At 40.4% G+C, this 21,455-nt stretch overlaps 2 protein-coding genes and 1 pseudogene across 10 annotated transcripts in view; all 3 read left to right on the top strand.

The window, feature by feature from the left end:
• Positions 1-6,674, top strand: part of LOC103971866 (pentatricopeptide repeat-containing protein At1g71490-like) — an 8,394-nt gene extending 1,720 nt beyond the window's left edge. The window contains exons 2-5 of one of the 2 annotated variants that reach the window (XM_065132149.1): positions 1-297; positions 2,920-3,424; positions 3,723-5,125; positions 5,209-5,345. The exon at positions 1-297 is cut by the window's left edge and continues 562 nt beyond it. In XM_065132149.1, coding sequence (XP_064988221.1) covers positions 4,005-5,125; positions 5,209-5,257 — 1,170 coding nt within the window. In that variant the 5' untranslated portion in view covers positions 1-297; positions 2,920-3,424; positions 3,723-4,004 and the 3' untranslated portion in view covers positions 5,258-5,345. Of the gene's footprint in view, positions 298-2,919; positions 3,425-3,722; positions 5,416-5,511 lie in introns of those variants that run through there. The other variant, XM_065132148.1, reaches the window with a different exon arrangement.
• Positions 6,675-6,970: 296 nt separating this feature from the next.
• Positions 6,971-14,553, top strand: LOC103972580 (pentatricopeptide repeat-containing protein At1g71490-like). Of its 8 annotated transcripts, none has more exons than XM_065132154.1 (8): positions 6,971-9,645; positions 9,810-9,982; positions 10,170-10,238; positions 10,938-11,082; positions 11,250-11,310; positions 13,477-13,546; positions 14,137-14,220; positions 14,328-14,553. In XM_065132154.1, the coding sequence occupies exon 1, from the start codon at positions 6,981-6,983 to the stop codon at positions 9,129-9,131; it is 2,151 nt and encodes a 716-aa protein (XP_064988226.1). In that variant the 5' UTR covers positions 6,971-6,980; the 3' UTR covers positions 9,132-9,645; positions 9,810-9,982; positions 10,170-10,238; positions 10,938-11,082; positions 11,250-11,310; positions 13,477-13,546; positions 14,137-14,220; positions 14,328-14,553. The 8 variants fall into 8 exon arrangements, with proteins under 8 accessions (XP_064988226.1, XP_064988225.1, XP_064988224.1 ...); XM_065132153.1 differs by having other exon boundaries at positions 10,938-11,077; XM_065132152.1 differs by having other exon boundaries at positions 9,798-9,982; positions 10,938-11,310.
• Positions 14,554-15,033: 480 nt separating this feature from the next.
• On the top strand, positions 15,034-20,236 carry LOC135627585 (pentatricopeptide repeat-containing protein At1g71490-like; annotated as a pseudogene).
• The last annotated feature ends 1,219 nt before the right edge of the window (positions 20,237-21,455 follow it).

The raw sequence follows: 21,455 nt of genomic DNA on the forward strand, positions 1-21,455 counted from the left end.
TTGGTCCACAGGCTCTGGATTTGAAGCTCCCTTTTGGTGAAATTCAGGTTCTTCAGAAGAATTCTGACTTGATAAAGTGGCAATTGGGTCTTGAACATGTTGAAGTCTCTCTGCATCAGATGAAGTTGCAAGAAGTAAAGGTGGTTCATGTATCTCATTGCTAACTCAGAATCCCCCTTCACCTGGCAGTCCTGTTGCCATCTTTTTGAGCAAGTTAGATTATACCACAGTTACTACTGCAGAATTGGAGCCTAAAGAAGCACTTTGGAAACTTTTTGCTGGGAAAGACTGCTGCAGGTTTGCTATCTTCTTTCTTTGCAAACTCAAAGTTGTTGTGTATGTAGCTTAGATCGAGCTATTCATGTTATAAAGAATAAAATAACTTAGGTTCATTTGTGTTTTTTAAATAAGTCATGTAATGAATAAAGTTGTTATGCATTATTTATGTTCTTGCCAATGCTATTAGTGTATAGATACCATCTAGGTATTCTTTGTCACATTTTAGACCAAAACTTACCGAAGCTGTTTTTTTTTTCTTGGCGAACTTCAAATATTTCTATTTCTGTTTTTATTTAGTGCTTGGTTTAAAACTTCTATTTATCAGTGTGAATATTGAAAATAAATATAAAAGCTACTGGTAGTTTCCTAAAAAATGACTTTGCTTTTTGAATTTTCAACTATTGTCAATAAATTCACATGAAAGAATAAGGATTGCCTTTTTTGGGTACCAAACATGTTTCGACAATTTGATAGAATGGTACATACCGGTCTATACCGATGTACAAACATATGGTATGTTGGTGCGTACCGATGGTTTGGCGAGGAGGAAAAGAGCAGCAACAGCGTACTTGGGAAGCAGGAGAATGACATCGTCAAAGTGGCAGCGGCGAGGAAGCATTGAAGTAGCAGTGGTGAAGCGGCAACAGCGAGGCAGCACCATCTTACGCGAGAAGAGAGCTTGTGTTCATGAGCCCTAATCTGTTTTTTTTAAATGCTGATTTGGAGAGGGCCCCACCATTTTTTATTTTTTATTGATTTAACTGGACTGCCTGAAATGAGGTGATCCGTGTATCGACCCATGCCTGTATTGGTCCATTCTGCCCGTACCATATTGATTTGGGCGGTATAACAAACATTGTGAAGGATACAAATCAAAGTAGAAAAGATAATTTTTCAATAATTTTCTAAGTTGGTGGAATAAATCAAGTAAATAAAACACAAGGAATACATCATTTTGTTTTTTCAGTTACAGTGCATTTAGATGGAAAGTGTATTCGACACATTCTGCATGACATTTGGTCATGTGCCGTTTACGTGCTTCTGTGAATTATTGTCTTTAATTGACTGAAGCCTTCACATTAACTTGGAAAACGAAGGCACTGTAATCAACTTCCTGTCCTTATTTGATTCATGCACTTGTTAACTGGCTTTATAACTATTTGCATCTTGTTTGTTCACTCTCTCAATATAAGGTTGCAGTGGATAAAAAAACTCCAAATAGATTTTCTACTGATGCAAACAGATTTCTGTGTAGTTTGTGACAAGGTTTGCAGTTTCGGTTACTGGACTTGTGCTGGTCCATGGCTGGACTGGTATGGATCTGATCCATTTCGGCATACCTTGTGTCGGTACTGGAATGTACCACAAACTGATTAGAGGAGGGAGAGGAGGGGACGAAGAAGGAAGAGAAAGCAGAGGAAGAATAAAGAGGAAGAAGAAGGAAAAGAGGAAGAAGGAAGAAAAAGATGGAAGAAGAGGAGGAGAAGAAGAAGGAAGAAAAGAAGAGGAAGAGTGGCAATGGAGGAAGAGTACCCCAAAACCATGTTGGCGGCGTGCAGTGGGCAACAGAGGGGCAGGCAGTGATGGATGGCAACGTTAAGCAGAGGAAGAGAGAGAAGTCGCGATCCCTAATTGCAACTCCATTCTCTTTAAACAGTTATATTTTCTTAATGGTTCAGACCGGACTGCCCTGGGCTTGGACCAGTAAATTTTGCCTGGTACAAAACCGAACCCAACCGGGCTAAATTGCCATCACTGGTTTGTGATTGAATTGGAAAGGATTTGCCAAAAATGTAGCTGTGACTCATTCTTTATGGTTGATGGGTATAGCATGTCTGTTGTGGATATATTTTAGGTTACTGAACCGCCGCAATTGTGGCATGAATCGTTCAAATTTCACTTAATGTGATAGGTGGTGCTAAATGATCTGAGAGTAGGAATTTTCTGAGATATGCCAATTTGTTGGTGCTTTTGTTGTCTTTTTTCATTTCTGATTTTGTTTTGGACACACAATCTTTGATTGAATTGTATCTATGAATGGGATATGTTTTAGAGCAGCTTCAGTAGATTGTGAAGCTTGATGCTTCAATTTTTGGTTTTCTCAAGGATAAAATGAAGTTCTTAACAGTATCTTTGGCAAATTTTAGAGTATTAGAACTAATGACCACTCTTATTTTAAGATGATTCTCCTGTAATCTTGTTGGATACTGAAGTACACTGGTGGGAGGAAGATGTGGAATGTTATTTGGAAATCTACTAACAAGTGTTCTAAAATGTTTTTCATGTGACCGAAGACATGATTGAGTCATTTGACTATGACTGAATTCTATACGGCTTCAAGATGCAGTATTATGATTAAATAACCGTGAATGTCGCTGTATATGCCAAATTGATTACAGCTTGTGTTGCAATGCATGCAGTTGAAGATATGCCATATTTGGATTATATTTTTTCCTCATTATATCTGTTACTGTTACTACTGTGGTTGTGATACGATTATGCTAATCTTTTAAGATAGTATCAGTTTACTTATCATTTTTTGCTTAGATAGGTTTGTAATGATTATAAACAACTTGTCATAGGTGACAAAATTCTTGATGTGACCAAAGCTTACTGTAACTAAAGGCTTTTGTCATGCAGGTGTGTGCAGTAGCAACTTTAATAAACTGGGTAGCTTACAGAATCTTGGGTTTTTTATTTTGAAAATCTCTTCCCATGGGTAATATTTGATACATAAAGGTGTTCAATGATAGTGATCTGTTGCTACATAATCATGGCATCATTGTTTGAGTTGGTATGCCAAAAAAGAATGGAAAAGAGTCATTCTGATGATGCATATGTATTCACATGTGGATCTAAATATACCCTGCCGATATCTGATACTTTCACTTGTCACCGGTGTGTATAGATCAATTTTTTTGCTCATGTCTTTAAGTCTACCAAAGTGAATTTTCACAGTTTTCGACTGGATGGCTTCTCAGGAATACCTGTGTAGAGTTTTGCGCCCTCCATGTGCTCTGCGGCATCGACCTATATTTGTTTTACCTGTCTCAGTGATTCTCCATTTTCTCTGGATCTCTTTCTTAATTCACTACTTGAATTCCAAGCAGAAGCGATATCAATTGGGAGCTGACCACCATGCATGGTATGTTCTCCAAAGTTGTTGATTCATTTTTCTTTACTTGGATCTGTTAGCTTTGAAGCTTGGATTGTTATTGTAAGTTGACAGCATCAGTGCTGGTTGGGTATACAGATGGTGATCAATCCACAGGTAGCCTCTTGTAACGTTGGGCTCGCTGTAACTGAGTGTAAGAGATTGACGAATGTTGTGTCTTTGCAGCAAGCAATTTAGTTCTCATAACTTTTTGTGTCTCTCTTGATTTATTGTCTTTTTTATATAGATATCATCTTGTTCTAAATATTGCATTGACTGATCCATGCAGCTAACCGAGAGCAGCCAAACAGATGTCACGAGGACGAGAAACATACAAGGTCGATCTTGACCGTCCAGTTAGATCCGACGATCCAGGTTGATAAACGGACTACTCTTTGCAAGAGAGAGTTGCGTCCGACCCGATAGCTCATCGGATCGGGTTTAATTAGTTTATTTGTTGGGTTCCGTGGCTACCCGATAAGGCCATTTCCGAATCAAAACAATTAGATGCGTTTCAAATGAATCAAACCACCACTTCCGCCGCACCACACCGTGATGCGTCGAGACGTTGATGCGCTCCTCTCCTCCCAGTATTTCATCGAACACCTTCGACCACATCGACAGGTGCATCCCCATACGATGGTGGAGTGCTCTCCCCTCTCCCTTTACCAACTACCAAGCGCCGGCGCTACCGGCGAAGGCCCTCCCTTCGGCTGCTCGCAGCTCTCAACTGCGCTCCATTGTGGCCTTCATCCAGTTCGCCTCCGCCGTCGGCCACCTGTCCGAGGCCTTCGCTGCCTTCTCCGACCTCCGCCTCCGCTCCCCGGACGTGGCCCTTCTTCTGCGCCCTCTGTCGTCCCTCCTCTCGTGCTGCACCTCCCGCAGCGCCATTCCAGAGGGCCGGCAGCTCCACGCGCTCGTCCTCGCCCTCGGCTTCCAGGACCACGCCTTCCTGCTTCCCAAGCTCACCTCCTTCTACGCCGCAGGCGGTCTCCTCTCCGACGCCACCTCTTTAGCCGAAAGTTCGAGCAATAACCGTTCTTTGGCTTGGAACTTCCTCGTATCTGCGCATGCCCGCTGCCGGCGTTGGAAAGGTGCGATTTTTTCCTACAAGCAATTGGTTGAGAGGGGCGTCAGGGTGGGCAAGCATGCCTACTCGTCCGTTCTCCGCGCTTGCGGCGAGATGGGTGACCTGGGCTTAGGAAGGGAGATTCATGTTTGCATGGATGCCGCTGGGATAGAATTGGATTTGTGCGCTTGGAACTCTTTAGTGGCCATGTATGTGAAGTGCGGTGCACTGGACGCCGCGAGGAGCCTGTTTGATGGAATGCCTGAGAGAGATGTTATTACTTGGAACTCGATGATCTCGGCATATGCTTCGGTAGGAAGGTGGGAGGAGGCGTTTGAGTTGCTACAGTCGATGCTTGAGGGCCCAGGAGTGAACACCGTAACTTGGAATGCTATTGTTTCAGGGAATTTGCAGTTGGGTAACCATTGGGAAGTGCTAAGGTTGATCTCCCGGATGAGAATCAGTGGTTCAGCTGTGGATCATGTGACATTGGTCATTGGACTAAAGGCATGTTCTAAAGTTGAGTCTGTGAGGATTGGAAAGGAGATTCATGGAGTGGCAATTCGAATTCACTGCGACGGGATTGAAAATATTGTGAATACTTTGATCACAATGTACTCCAGGTGCAAGCACACAAGCTATGCATACATTCTGTTTAGAATTAATGCCATGCAGAGTCTGATTGCTTGGAATGCCATGATTTCAGGAGCTTTACATGCAGAAAAACCAGAGGAAGCCTATTTTCTTTTCCATAAGATGATCGGCTCTGGCATGCAACCCAACTTTGTTACAGTTATAACCATGCTTTCCTTGTGCACTCGTGTTATGAACTTCGAGCATGGACGAGAACTACATTGTTATATAACCAAGCAGGGATTTGAAGACCACCTGGCCCTTGGCAACTCTCTCATTGGTATCTACTCCAAATCAGGAAGAATGGCAACTGCCCAAAGGCTTTTCAACATTATGAGAGATTGTGATGTGGTCTCTTACACTTTGTTGATTGCAGGTTACGGAATGCAGGGGGAAGGAATCACTTCGTTGAAGCTATTCCAGCAGATGATTAGCAGTGAGATTGAACCAGACCATGTAACAATGGTAGCCATACTCTCAGCCTGTAGCCACTCGGGACTTGTGACTGAAGGACAGTTGTTGTTCAACCACATGATCAGTGTATATGGCATTGCACCTCGATTGGAACATTTCTCTTGCATAGTCGATTTATACTGTCGGGCAGGTCTCCTCAAGAAGGCAGAAGAGTTAATCAATCAAATGCCTTTTGAGCCAAGCATTGCAATGTTAGCTACCCTTGTTGGTGCTTCTCAGGTTCGTGGGAACAAAGAGATTGGCCAACGAGCTGTTAAGAAGCTTTTGGAGATGAAGTGGGGCAATCCCAGCCACTACAGTTAGTAGTAGTCATGTTTGCTTCAGCTGCATGTTGGCTGGAGCTTGGCAACACTATGGAAATCGGCAAGGCTCCCAATTGTTTATGGTCATGGCAGTGAAACTATTGAATCACTGTCCACATCATACTCCTATATTGCTTTTTGGATTACTTGATCACACATAATATCCTGGATATACACATGGAGTGGGGAATTAGATTGTTATCATGTAACTGGGTGAAAGTAGATTTTGTGATAAACCAAAGAACATGTTTGTGCCTCCTTTATAGTTTTCTTTTGGGAAATTCATGGTTCATAATTGCAGTGATACATGTGCATGTGGATGGAACTGAAATACCAGAGAACATGCTGAATCTGATGAGAAATAAAGCCAGCAACCATGTTGGATGGACAAGGATTGAGTTGAGGTACTACAGGTTGAGTGCACTTGCCAGCTTCAATGGTTATCAAGGTTTAAATTGGTAATAAGATTATCTTCTATGACTTTCTCATTGTGCATCAATATGGGCTAGTTTGTAGTTTGGACAAAACCATCTCCTAAGGCTCTGCCCTTGATGAATCTCAAGTCTTTGTCATAGTCAACATACTTTTGTTTTTCTCTTGCAATTGTTGTTGTTTTGTTGTATAGACAATTGCTTTGGTATACAAAAGAGATGATACAGCCAAACATGGAGGGCAGTGTTGGATGGAAGTGTTTGGACAAACAGAAGCAATACTAACAGGATTTTATTGTGACATTGCATGAAACTATGATCTGTGTTCTCAAGTCTTATCATATGGAATCCAGGCCAAGAGAAAGGGCAACAATTGATTTCTCATTTGTTTTCAACCCTGAAATTGTATGGTCATTTCTGTGCCAACTACTGCGAGCAAGTATTTTTATGCACAATTGTATCAGGCAAAAAATTATATATATATATATATATATATATATTATTTAACAATCGCTTTTTTTATTGGATCCTGTTGTTCTTTATCATTAGATAATGTATATTGGCTCAAGACACAATGTGTGTATATATATATATATATATAAAGGCCAACTTAAACTCCAATGGCCGTGTGTGCTGCAATGCTTCAAGCCCAAACTCACGTCCCAAATCCATGGAAGAAAGCGCTCCTCCACCTCCCCCTCCTCGCCCAGTCACCACCACCTGCACCGTCAGAACCCGAAGCTTTAGAGGCATCTCCGCCTATCCACCACCACCACTCCCTCATCTCCTCCATCAAGGCGCTCTCCGCCCAGGGCCACCTCTCCGAGGCCTTCACTGCCTTCTCCCTTCTACGTCTCCGCTACCCCGCTTCCTCTCTCCTTGTCCTCCATTCTCTCTCATCCCTCATCTCATGCTCCTCTTCCCAGAAGGCCGCCCGTCAGGGCTTGCAGCTCCATGCCCTCACCCTCTCTTGTGGCTTGCATGACCACCCTTCTCTACTCCCCAGGCTAACCTCCCTCTACATCACGTTTGGCCTCCTCCCGGATGCCCACGCCCTCGTCTTTTCCTCGCACAGTTTGGAGGTTCTCCATTGGAACCTGTTGATCTCTGCGTACATGAAGGACGACCGCCCTTCCGATGCGCTCCTCGCCTATAGGCAGCTGGTTCAGATAGGCATCCAGCCTGATAGATTCACCTACCCGTCGGTTCTTAGGGCTTGTGGCGTCGTGCTCGACCTGGAGTTTGGGAAGGAAGTGCACAGGTCAATTAATGACAGCTGCATGGAGTGGAACATTTTTGTCCAGAACGCGTTGACCGCAATGTACGCAAAGTGTGGCGCCTTAGGTTTTGCGAGGAAGCTGTTTGACGAAATGCCGGAGCGAGATGTGGTGTCATGGAATACTATGGTGTCAGGGTATGCATCACGGGGAATGTGGGAGAAAGCATTCCAATTGTTCGAACAGATGAGAGCGGAGAACTCAGAGGTGAATAGCGTTACGTGGAACACAATCGTCGGTGGTCATTTGCAAAGGGGCAATCCCAGAGAAGCATTGAGATTGATCTCTGAGGTGACCATGCATGGGTCTGAGATTGACTTTGTGACGCTGGTCGTTGGTCTGAGTGCTTGTTCTCATGTTGGATCTTTAAAATTGGGGAAAGAGATTCATGGGTTTGCGACTCGTTGCTGCGGTGATGGGATTGAGAGCGTCCGCAATGCACTGATTACAATGTACTCTAGATGTAAAGACATGGAGCACGCTTGCCTTTTGTTTCAAAAGGCCAAAATGAGGAGTTTGGTCACATGGAATACAATGATTGCCGGCTTTGGCCTGTCAGACCAAGCAGAGGAAGCTTCTTTTGTAATTCGAGACATGGTACAATCAGGAGTTCAACCAAACTATGTAACCATCGTGACATACCTCGCCTTATGTACCCGTGTTGCAAACCTTCAGCATGGGCAAGAGTTGCACTGCTACATCACTAAACATGATTTCAAGGGATATCTATTACTCTGGAACTCCCTTATTGACATGTACTCAAAGTCAGGAAGAATCTTAGCTGCTAGAAGGGTCTTCGACTTGCTGACCAACCGTGATCAGGTGTCATACACTTCAATAATAGCAGGTTACGGAATACAAGGTGAGGGAACTGCTGCCTTGAAACTTTTTAATCAGATGATTGACAGTGGGATCAAACCTGACCACATAAATATGGTGGCAGTCCTCTCAGCTTGTAGCCACTCTGGACTTGTGTCCCAGGGTCATAAGCTCTTTAAAATGATGACTGACTCATATGGCATTGCGCCACAGATGGAGCACTACTCTTGCATGGTTGATCTACTTGCTCGAGCCGGTTTGGTTAAAAAGGCAGAGGAACTTCTTCATAAAGCTCCACTACCGCCGACAGCTGCAATGTGGGCAGCTCTTGTTGGGGCATGCCAGGTATATGAGAACACTGAGATTGGAGAAAGAGCTGCAAAGAAGCTCCTAGAGATGGGGACGGACAATCCTGGGCACTATGTGCTGATTGCTAACATGTATGCAGCTGCTGGATGTTGGGATGAGCTTGCAAAGGTGAGGACATTGATGAGGGACTCGGGTGTTAGAAAATCACCCGGTTTGGCTTGGGCTGATTTAGGGAATGGATTTCATCCTTTCCTAGTGGGGGATAGGTCGAACCCCCTGGCACCTGAGATATATGAGGTGTTGGATACATTAACTGGGCAAATGAGTGATCCTGGGTCAATAGAAAATTTGGATTTGGAATCTGTCGTTGACATTGTAGTGTGAGAGAGTAACAGGGTTCAGGTGAAATATCATCTCCTAGCTTCTTTAAGTGACCTGTCTATGTAGACTAGAGTCAAAGAATTCTTACAAGTACTCTCTGCCCAGGATTTCAAAATCAATGGTCGACATGGGCAATAGATCATGTGAGCATATGGACATATTGAACCTTAGGATTGCTCATTGGTATACTGACCGATAACAGACAACTCATCGCAGATTCACAAGCAGTGCAGTGAAAACTACCAGTTGGACTCAGTATTATCGAGTAAATTGCTGCAACTAATTCTCTTTGATTGAAGAACATAAATTTTTTTGTCAGCTGAGTGCTAGTCAATGGCTGATCCTAGAGTCTCTACAGTAGAAATGCAAACCAGTTACTCCCTCATAATCTGGTTCTAGTTATGTAAAAATGGCTAATCAATAATGCTTACTTGTCTGGCTCAAGCTGACACAACCTACAGAAATAGTGGCACTCAACATTGGATAGCCTCATCTTGCAGGGGTTCAGACTGAAGAGGTGGGAATTCAGTTATTCAGTGAATTTTGCTAGTCATTTATATCATGGTCTTGTGATTATTTCAAATATGTCATTATTTTACAGCAACGGATAGCCTTTTCATGGTCTTATATGTATGTCATGACATTATTGATTGATTGATGCTTATTCAGCCATTTTTACAGGACATGTTAAAGAAATTGACCACAGTTAGTGGAATGACAAGCAGAATTGGACTAAAAGCTTCTCAGTGTTTTGCTTTGAATTAAAAATGACGAAATAAGCCTTTGGATGTGACTAGCAAATGTAAAAGCTTGAAGAGAACCAAGGCACATGTTATTGGGCCAGCAAAGTCAAGGTGTTGATTGTTGAGACATGGACTATCTGATTGTTCTATAAGATTTTGCTAGGAATTTTTTTGTTTTGATGAGTTATTACGCTTTGGTACACACTGTTTTACCTCCTTTTTCATCTATGTTAATCATCATCTCAAATTGTCAACTTTTTACTAATTAATTGAAGTCTTGCTTGTTTTGATTGTCCAGGTATATTGACCTTCCTGCTATGAACAATTCTACCTCCAATGATGGTTCTGAGTCTCTAAACTGCTAGAGGTAATAAAAAACGTTTTCTTTGATGCTTTGCTTGTTGTCCAACTAGCATCAATTTTGTTTATTTATTTTCAAAATTTTACCATGGAATATTTCTACCCTGTAAAATACTTGTATCATTTTCAGTTTTCTCTCTTTTTTCAATTAAACAGAATCGATTTATTTTCTGAGATCGAATCAAATTAAAAGTCAATGTCATAGTATTTTTGGATTGACTTACACTTATTTTTTTTTCCCATGTAAAACTGTTTAAAACCAATGTAGCTGCACTTTAAGTACGTTCTTTTATTATAATCCATATCAAAATATCTTTAAACCGTTATTATGAAATATTTACATTAAATATTAATAGCTAAAATTAATAATTGAAATTGTATTTAATATGATTAAGTTGTTCTTAATAAATTAATAACTTGAGTAAATACACCACACCCATGAGTGCGACCGAGTGCCGTGCGCTCGCACGGATCACAATGCAGGAGTTGTGAACGACCCGATCATTAAGCAATCCCGCTTTAAGATCTGTGCAATAAAACGCGCCGTACGTCGTCACACTTCAACGATCGAGAGCCAACTGCTCCGGTCGAATGACAGCTGGTGATGACTTGTCATTACCACGCATCATGCTCGTGCTCTTCTTCCTCACTCCCCTCTCGATCCGCTAAGGTTTCGATCTCTGACCCGTCGGAACAATCTCCGCAGCATGCCGGATCGAGCTTCTCCTCACCGAGAGCTCCCCGTGGCAAGATTCGGTCAGGTTTTTGCCTCCCGGAGTGCTCGAGGTTTAGGGTTCGTACTTGCCAGCTATAAATTGCTCCGAGTAGCTCTCTGATGGCGGCCCAGCTAAGTGCTATCTCATCTCTTCTTTTCTTTGGCCGTTCTTTCGTTTCAGGGGCTTCATTTACGTATATTGTTCGATTGGATCTGCGGAACATCGCCAAGTTCTTTTCTTTATAGCTAAATCAGATTAATATATTTTTTGTTTGATAAGTTTCCTTTTTTCCGTTTATTTAGTCTTCTTGCAGATAATTAGCTTCGTCTGCGTTTGCGGGACACGAAGTACATATAGGAAAAGGTAACTCTGTCGATGGAGATAATGCAGTTTACTTGCTTTTCGTGGATAGAGGTTCAATTTCATTGTTGATTGTTAGCTGTAGCTTTCGACTTTGTTTTTGTCAACTTGTTCAATTTTCTGATGCGTGTGATGAGATCCCACCTGATCTTTTGGTTGATCTCTTTCCATGTTCGAGCAGTGAAATCTGTCTTAAAAATTTCTGAGACCAGAAGATTTGGATTGCTTTGATCCGTTCACTGTCATGCTGGAGTAGTAGTTGTATGATTCATTTGAGTACCTAGAGATAAAGCTAGTTTTGTTTTGCATATCTCGAGGATTTCAGTGCATCAGCAGTATGTGCGGAATCTGTGTTCCGTGTGATTCAATGCCGATGCATTTGGTGTGGTGACCATTAATAACAACCCCATCGTCTCCTCAATCACCCTGTGTAGTTGTTTCATGATCGAGGGTCTATGGGCTTGTTCACCTGAGGTGTTACCGCGGATTCATTGGTAAATAGTAAAGAGCTAGAGGACAAGGAGGTCACAAAATATAGATGGAAGACAGCAGGATCGAGATTGTAGGAAGCACAAAAGTGGTGAACCCACCACGTACCTACGTCGGAGATATGATAACTAACGTCGAGGGAGTGGTAAGCAACACAAGTGACCTGATGGACGTGATAAGCCATGAGGAAATTGGTAAGCGGGATCGAGATTGTAGGAAGCACAAAAGTGGTGAACCCACCACGTACCTATGTCGGAGATATGATAGCCAACGTCAAGGGAGTGGTAAGCAGCACAAGTGACCTGGTGGACATGATAAGCCATGAGGAAGTTGGCATCGTAGATGGACACATCATAGGCCCAATTAAGGAAGGCACGTCTAGCTCGTAATAGATCGTTGCTCTTTTGTCGCTCTGCATTACATCAGCATCGATGCAGACATCGAGTATCTATTTTGTCGCTCTATATCTGCATCAGCATCGCTCGACAACTACGTCGCACTGACACAATTGTTGTGGCTCCTAACGGTACCGTTGTTTGTCACCATTGAAAACATAACTAAGATGTTGAAATTATTTTTTTGTCCATTATTTTCATGTTTCCGTCGGTAAAAGCAATAATGTTATAGAAAATAAAGTTAGATACTTGGAGGTTTACCAAAACCATAATTTAGTGGGGATTTAATGGAGTTATTGGACACTACTTCTCAAATGTGAGGAGATGCTTGAAATTTTGAACATGCTACTATGTTAGGGCCTCTAATCGAGTTAAAGTTATGAGTTGAAATATAGAAACAGTTGAAGAAGAGTGCATTTGCTAGTTTTCATGAATCATGGTTTTGGTTTTGTCATGTCTTTCGAGGAAAGATAAGAAATATAGAAATGGTTGAAGAAGAGAGCATATGCTAGTTTTCATGAATCATGCAACACACTTGTGAATCATGCATTGCAGGCTTTCACTTTGTATCCACCTAACAAGTTAAAAGACAATTTTTATATTCATCATATCTTTTAGATGATAACCAATATCCACAACAAGATAATGCTTTCTAAAGACAATGATTTGATCCTAGAAATTAGAACAAAACCATTAGAGTCAAACTTGATTTTCCAAAGGCATATATATGATAGGATGGCTTAGGCTTTTAAGATCTCTTCAATAGGTGGGTTGGGTTAGTAGGAGCCCATTTCTTAATAGGATGTAGCCGAAAGTGAGAGAAAATGATTTCGGATTCACAACACTCTTTGTGTCGCACACAATACTTTCAACATACACATGACATTTCTTACTCCTAAGTTCATGAATCTTATATTGGGTGAAAGCAAAATTATCTTCAAAAATTTCCTAAAAAATTCATATTTCAAGAAATTTAAAGATCACATCAACCAATCGAGATTATTAGAAATCACAACAAATGAATAAGGTGAGTTAATTTTAACTAATTATATCTCGCCTGTTCATATTCCATCCGAAAACTCCGAAGAAGTGAATTACTAGCTCAACATTATCTTGAACTGTCAATAATTTTCAATTATGCAATTGAGCTATAACATTGATCAGGTATGAATTCTTCTTTATGCTTAGAAAATGAAACTAGAAGAAGAAATAGTTAAAACACAGCTTTGTTTGTGCCATATAAATAAATGGATATGAATTATTGACAAACTATACTTGCCAACAGTCTATGGGACAAAGAAACGAAGAAGTTGCAACTTGTTACTGGTGGAAGACTATGACTTCTTAATGTAAAGGTATGGATTTCAGTACTCTTAGTTTTACAGGCAGCCAAGAGTCCTTCATGTATGCTATATATTTTGATATGGTTCCAATTACAAGTGTAATATTAGTTTATTTGCATTTGATATAGATTTGGAAGAGTGAATTTGGACAAGAGATTTTGTTTAGAAAACTTTGGTTAAATGTATCAGGTCTTATAAATTATATGTCGAGATAAACTCATTGGATACTAACTAAACTCACAAAAGCATCACGGAATAAATCAAAACTAATATCGATGGAACAACTTATGATTAAGTTAAATAGAAATATATTACTATATTTGTTTTAGATATACTTTGAGAATAGTAAATCTAAATAAAATATTTTGCTTTTCAAATTATGGTTCAATGGATCATCTCTCACACATCATACTTCAAATATGCTCAATAAATACTTGTAAATAATACTAAACCCAAAACTAGTAAGGAGCAAATCTCATGCAATCATAGAGGTTCTATTTAATGGCCTCTCTTGACACCATTACTCCAGGTTAGTGCTACTTCCGAAAGTCCTGATATTATTATAATCGTCAACCTTCTATCATCAATATTCTTTTCATCAGGTCCATCACAAATGGCTTCTAAGCTCTCTGTTCTCATCGTTGGTCTCCTGGTTTTATCTCTTGTCATGCTTGTGGCATCCACTGGTATATATTAGAATCATTTCCGTCTCATTATTTGAATTCAATGTAAACATTGTTGATGATTCTCTAACTTCTTCTTATTGCTACTTAAATATTATGTTTACTTACAGAAAACCCAATTAAGGAGCCAAAAGCAACCTGCGTATCTATCGGGGTGCCATGCAAGTCGGATGGTGATTGTTTCGGGCCATGCGGACGCTTTGGTTCTCTTTCGACATGCAAACCTGATGGATGTTGTTGCTTTACATCATAACGTTTGTTAGAGGTTTGGAATGCCTCTTTGTCAACCGGCATAATAATAAGAATAATAATAATAATGTCATAGATATGTGATCATTTTGTTTGCTTTGGCTTTGGCTTTGTCTCGTTGAAATAATGATGAGGAGGAAGATTATGTAACATGGATAAAAACATTATATTTTTCTCTAAAATATCTTCTTGTTCTTTGGAGTAAATTCTGTTAGGATCATGGGCGGCACTAAGAGGGGGGTGAATTAGTCCAGCGAAAAATTTTCGTAATTTCAGAAAATTATTCGTTTCATTTAAAACTGATTCCGATGAAAATTGTTTCGATTCAATCTGTTTCAAAGAGAAGTTGAACTTGAAAGCTTTCGTAAAAATGCAAAAGAGGATTATGAAAAACTATTTGAAGGTGATGATTCTTGATTTTCAAAAGTTGTATGAGCACATAATTATTATTGTAGCCAAAATAATTTACTTTCTAAAGTAAAAATAATTTGTTTCGATCATTTTTTATTGTTTTATTAGAATTTTAGTCATATAAAATGCTTAATAAATCCAGATATAACTATCACTATGAGGAAAAGACTTAATGGAAACAAAGAGATTCACATGATATATATATATATATATATATATAGAGGCATCCGGCCTGATAGATTCAACTACCCGTACGTTCTTAAGGCTTGTGGCGACGTGCTTGACCTGGGGTTTGGGAAGGAAGTGCACAGGTCAATTAATGACAGCTGCATGGAGTGGAACATTTTTGTCCAGAACGCGTTGATCGCAATGTATTCAAAGTGTGGCGCCTTAGGTTTTGCGAGGAAGCTGTTTGACGAAATGCCGGAGCGAGATGTGGTGTCATGGAATACTATTGTGTTAGGGTATCCATATCGGCTAATGTGGGAGAAAGCATTCCAATTGTTCGAGCAGATGAGAGCGGAGAACTCAGAGGTGAATAGCGTTATGTGGAACACAATCGTCGGTGGTCATTTGCAAAGGGGCAATCCTAGAGAAGCATTGAGATTGATCTCTGAGGTGACCACGCATGGGTTTGAGGCTGGCTTTGTGATGCTGGTCATCAGTCTGAGTACTTGGTTCTCATGTTGGATTTTTACAATTGGGGAAAGAGATTCATGGGTTTCCTTCTCGTTGCTGCAGTGATGGGATTGAGAGCGGCCGCAATGCATTCATTACAATGTACTTGAAATGTAAAGACATGGAGCATGCTTGCCTTTTGTTTCAAATGGCCAAAATGAGGAGTTTGGTCGCATGGAATACAATGATTGCCGGCTTTCACCTGTCAGACCAAGCAGAGGAAGCTTCTTTCATTTTCTGAGACATGGTGCACTCAGGAGAACCTCCGTACCTCGCCTTATGTGCCTGTGTTGCAAACCTTCAGCATGGGCGGGAGTTGCACTGCTACATTATTAAACATGATTTCAAGGGATTCCTATTACTCTGGAACTCCCTTATTGACAAGTCGTGAAGAATCTTACTTGCCAGAAGGGTCTTCGACTTGCTGACCAACCGTGATCAGGTGTCATACACTTCAATGATAGCAGGTTATGGAATACAAGGTGAGGGAACTGTTTCCTTGAAACTTTTTAATCAGATGATTGACAGTGGGATCAAACCTGACCACATAAACATGGTGGCGGTCCTCTCAGCTTGTAGCCACTCTGGGACTTGTGTCCCAGGGTCATAAGCTCTTTAAAACGATGATTGACTCATATGGCATTGCGCCACAGATGGAGCACTACTCTTGCATGGTTGATCTATTTGCTCGAGCTTGTTTGGTTAAAAAGGCAGAGGAACTTCTTCATAAAGCTCCACTACTGCCGACAGCTGCAATGTGGGCAGCTCTTGTTGGGGCATGCCAGGTATATGAGAACACTGAGATTGGAGAAAGAGCTGCAAAGAAGCTCCAAGAGATGGGGACGGACAATTCTGGGCACTATGTGCTGATTGCTAACTTGTATGCAGCTGCTGGATGTTGGGATGATCTTGCAAAGGTGAGGACAATGATAAGGGAGGGACTTCTGTGTTAGAAAGTCACCCGTTTTGGCTCAGACCAATTGAGGGAATGGATTTCATCCTTTCCTAGTGGGGGATAGATCTATGAGGTGTTGGATATATTAAATGGGCAAATGAGTGATCCTGGGTCAATTGAAAATTTGGATTTGGGATTTGCTGAGGACATTGAAGGGTGAGAGAGAAACAGGGTTCAGGTGAAATATCATCCCCTAGCTTCTTTAAGTAACCTGTCTATGGAGACTAGAGTTGAAGAATTCTTACAATTACTCTCTGTCCAAGAATTCAAAATCAATGGTCAACATGGGCAATACATAATGTGAGCATGTGCACATATTGAACCTTAGGATTGCTCATTGGCATACTGACCAATAATAGACAACTCATCACAGATTCACAAGCAGTGCAGTGAAAAGTACCAGTTGGACTCAATATAATCGAATAAATTGCTGCAAATAATTCTCTTTGATTAGAGAACATAAATTTGTTTGTCAGCTGAGTGCTACTTAATGGCTGATCTGAGAGTCTCTACAGTAGAAATGCAAAGCATTTACTCCCTCATAATCTGGTTCTGGTTATGTAAAAATTGCTAATCAATAATGCTTACTTGTTTGGCTCAAGCTGACACAATCTACAGAAATAGTGGCACTCAAACAATGGATAGCTTCATCTTGCAGGGGTCCATACTGAAGAGGTGGGAGTTCAAATATTCAGTGAATTGTGCTAGTCATTTATATCATGATCTTGTGATTATTTCAAATTTGTCATTGTTTACGGCAACGGATAGCCTCATCATGGTCTTATATGAAGTGTCATGGCAATATTGATTGATTAATGTTTATTCTGCCATTTTTACTGGACATGTTAAAGAAATTGGCCACAGTTAGTGGAATGACAAGCAGAATTGGACTAAAAGCTTCTCAGTATTTTGCTTTGAATTAAAAATGATGAAATAAGCCGCTATGAACACTTCTACCTCCAATGATGGAACTGAGTCCCTAAACCACTAGAGGTAACCAAAAATGCTTTCTTTGATGCTTTGCTTATTGTCCAACTAGCATCAATTTTGTTTATTTATTTTCAAATTTTTACCATAGAACATTTCTACTTTGTAATAGACTTATTTTATCATTTCCAGTTTTCTCTCTTTTTTTCAATTAAACAGAATTAATTTATTTTTTTGAGTTTGAATCAAATTAAAATCAATGTCATAATATTTTTGGATTGACTAACACTTTTTTTTTTCTGGTGTAACACTGTTTAAAACCACTGTAGCTGCACCTTAAGATCTATAATCTCTAAACTAAACTGATAATGTAATGTAACCTATTGAGTCCCTAGTTGGTCCTATATATTTATAGGCATAAGCGGAGGGGTATAGGATAAGTAACTATGAGACTCCCTCCCATCAAAATCATCTCCTAAGAAATCCTATTATAATTATATATTCTTTCTATTGGTCAATAATCGTAATCAGAATCCAATCAGGTCTGTAATATATCTTACTCAATTAAACAGGATCATATAATCTAACAGGCTTAGGTTAGTGCTATCTCATCTCTTCTTTTCTTTGCTTTGTGTTCTTCGACCATTCTTATGTTTTAGGGGCTTCATTTATGTGTATTGTTCGATTAGAGCTGCGGAACATCGCTTTGTCTCTTGTTAGATAGATTTCCTTTTCTTCGTTTATTCAGTCTTCTGGCAGGTAATTAGCTTCATTTGAGTAGCTAGAGATAAGCTAGTTTTGTTTTGCATATTGAGAATGACTTGTCACTAAGATTCTGTTAGTTTCACTGAACCTCACCATGTGCATGGTAGAATAAAGGTAATTGTTCAAAATTGTCTTCTACGTATACAATGTTCATATGGTGGTTGTTGTTATTATTATTACTTTATAATGTTCATGTGATTATTACCCACCTGAAGCAGCATAACATTTGGCCACCCTTTGAAGTGTTTGGAAGATTTTGCTTGTGAATGGGTAAATTTTTAATTGTGGTTGATAATATTGATCCTTGCTGGGTTGATCTTTTCCAATTATATCTTTTATGGTGATTATATTAACTCGTTGGACCTTCTGCTTCCCTGAATGCTTTAAATTGCTTTGGTGCCATGATCATGAAGGTGGACTTTATAGATTGGCGGACTGGACTATTCTAAGTTTGTTCATGTGTTCAAGTTACATAGTTGGAGATGGGATCTTATATTTTACAAGTTACATGCATTTGTGAAGTTTGGACAAAAACTCGAGCTTCCTTATCATGGACCTTAGATCAGTTTTGAGTATCTCGAGGATTTCTAAGTTATAGTTGCAATTTGGTGGAGCTTAAGTGAAATTGCTAGGCTTAGTCTTTTTAGAAGGACAGCGCTTCTCCACCATAGCATGGCAGAGGTACATTTGCAAGTTCTACATACTCTTCAATCTTGGGTTTTCAGAACCTTCCTTCATTCTCACACTTGTGTTCCTACTATGTGCCTCCTTGCAGAAGAGGGAGTCGGGCACTCTGCGCCAAGGAAGAAATAGAGACCATCGGTTATGTCTTCTTTTACTGTATTCCAGTATTCACTATGCAAGTTTTTTCAATGAGGCCAAGAATAGTGGGTAAGCAAAGAAGGTCAACTGCTTCACAAAGGCTAGTGTCTCTTGATTCTGTTGAGCACTCTTCTTCTAGCGCTTTTTCATGTTGCCCTGATTACCTACCTATGTCTTGTATATTATTGTCAGTGATCAACAAAAGGTTGCTCCGAAGGCTCGTGAGTAGGGCAAGAGCATATTGCTGCTGCTATTGTTGTTGCTATAGTTTTGACGATGATGGCGCTCTAGGCAAACAGCTCTGATACCATGATAAAAAGAATAGAAGATAAGAAGCTTTATTGAAGTAACTTTAGCTTGAATGCATTAGCATGTCCCTCTCCTATTTATAGGGATTAAGAGGGAAGATTTTCCTCAATAAAATAGAGGATTTTCCTCAATAGAATAGAGGATTTTCCTCAATAGAATAGATAAGATTTCCTCATATAGTTGAGGAAATCTTATCTTCTATCAATTTTGAGCATCAAGTTTTGCACTGTGATTGTCGTACTTATATCGGTCTACTTTTCGGTGGCAGATCTAATGGCTCTGCGAGCCGTAGAGGAAAGAGAGATGCAAGAGATGCCCTGTGATGATTGTTACTATGACACAGCTTCACTCGTGGTCAATTATAGCCGTCGTGATGCCAGGAGGAGCTCTGATGTCTCTACAATCCGAGAGTCAATTATCTTTTCACACAATGATTGAGGAAAACATCTCTGGTTCAGGTGCCCCTTGTATTGGTTCACCCTATGGTTCTTCTCCAACACCTGCGAAGCTCATACTTTATCTTTGAGAAAGCCGTAGATACTAGAAAGCAACTGCAAGTGCACCCACCTCTTTTACATTTATGCTTTAATTATAAAGTTAGTGAAATCAGCTTTAGGCTGATAGACTTTTGACAATTTTGATCAGTGTTACATGAGCCTTTGCAGAATTCTAAATGATTTTGCAGGTATTGCAAATTGATAGGAATAATCTTGTCCCATACCGGTTCATCTGTCGCGAAAACATATACCTAAGGAGGACTCTTGAGTCATTAGCTCTCTGATGATGCCTTGTCATAATTGCCCTGCACTAATGGTTGGCGGCATGGTGCAGCCTCAATAATCCATCATGTTAGATAAGGGACGAGAAGAACATTCCCTACTTATACGAAAGAAGGGCGATAGTCGCGGTAATCCTTCGAGCATAACTCGTCGGCAAGTCGCCCGTCTTAACTATCTCGCCTTATCAAAATCAAAGGACGAGAGAATAGAAAAAGATGTTTGATATAATGATCTGTTAGTTAACCTGATCTTCTCTTCGATCAACTAGTATGAAGGTCAATCGGCCCGGCCAAGTGCCCACATATAAAAGCCACCCATAGTTCACGCTAATGGAGGGGGCTCGACACTCATGCCACCATGCAGCTTATATCATTCTCTCTCTCTCTCTCTCTCCTTCTCTGTCTTGCACTAACTTAAGTATCAGAGAAGTCGAGTTAGAAAACCCCCCGACATTGACCTGTTGTGCAAGACCGTTGGCACCCAGGGGACGATTCCGCTACCAGAAGATGACTCGATGACCGAGAGAGGACCATGCTTAAGAAGACCCCAATCCCTTTACTGACCTCTCCACTCCAAGGCCAGAGCCTCTCGCACAAACCTCTTGCACCGGTTCATCGTGTCAGCATGGAGGAGACATGAGGATGGATCTACATCTTCGACGGTGAATCAACCAGGCCGACTCACCGGTCGATGATATTCATGACACCATCATAAATAAAATATTTTATTTTTAAAATTATGATTCAATGAATCATCTCTCACATATCATACCTCAAATATGCTCAATGAAAACTTGTAAATTTTCATCAAATAAGACAACCGAAGACTAGTGTGGAGCGAATCTCATGGGACCGCAATGGTTCTATTTAATGGCCTTTCTTAGGCATCATTATTTGTAAAAAAAGAAAGACTTTGATAACTCTAGGTCAGTGCTACTTCCGATAGTCCATAGTGACATTATTATCATCAACCTTCTATCTTTAATTTTTGTTCTTTTCATCAGGTCCATCACTACTAATGGCTTCCAAGCTTCCTGTTCTCATCGTTGGTTTCCTGGTTTTATCTCTTGTCATGCTCGTAACATCCACCGGTATATATCAATATCATTTGTCACCTCATTATTTGAATTCATTTCATTGTAAACACTGTTGATGGTTCTCTAACTTCTTATTGCTACTTAATTATTGTATTTACTTACAGAACGTCCAATTAGAGAGGCAGAAGCAAGCTGCGTACATATCGGGGTTCCATGCAACACGAATGATGATTGCATCGGGCCATGCGGACGCAATGGTAATCGTTCGACATGCGAAGCTGATGGATGTTGTTGCATTACAACATAA

The sequence above is a fragment of the Musa acuminata genome, chromosome BXJ2-11 (genome assembly GCF_036884655.1).
Source record: "Musa acuminata AAA Group cultivar baxijiao chromosome BXJ2-11, Cavendish_Baxijiao_AAA, whole genome shotgun sequence".
Classification (NCBI taxonomy): domain Eukaryota; kingdom Viridiplantae; phylum Streptophyta; class Magnoliopsida; order Zingiberales; family Musaceae; genus Musa; species Musa acuminata.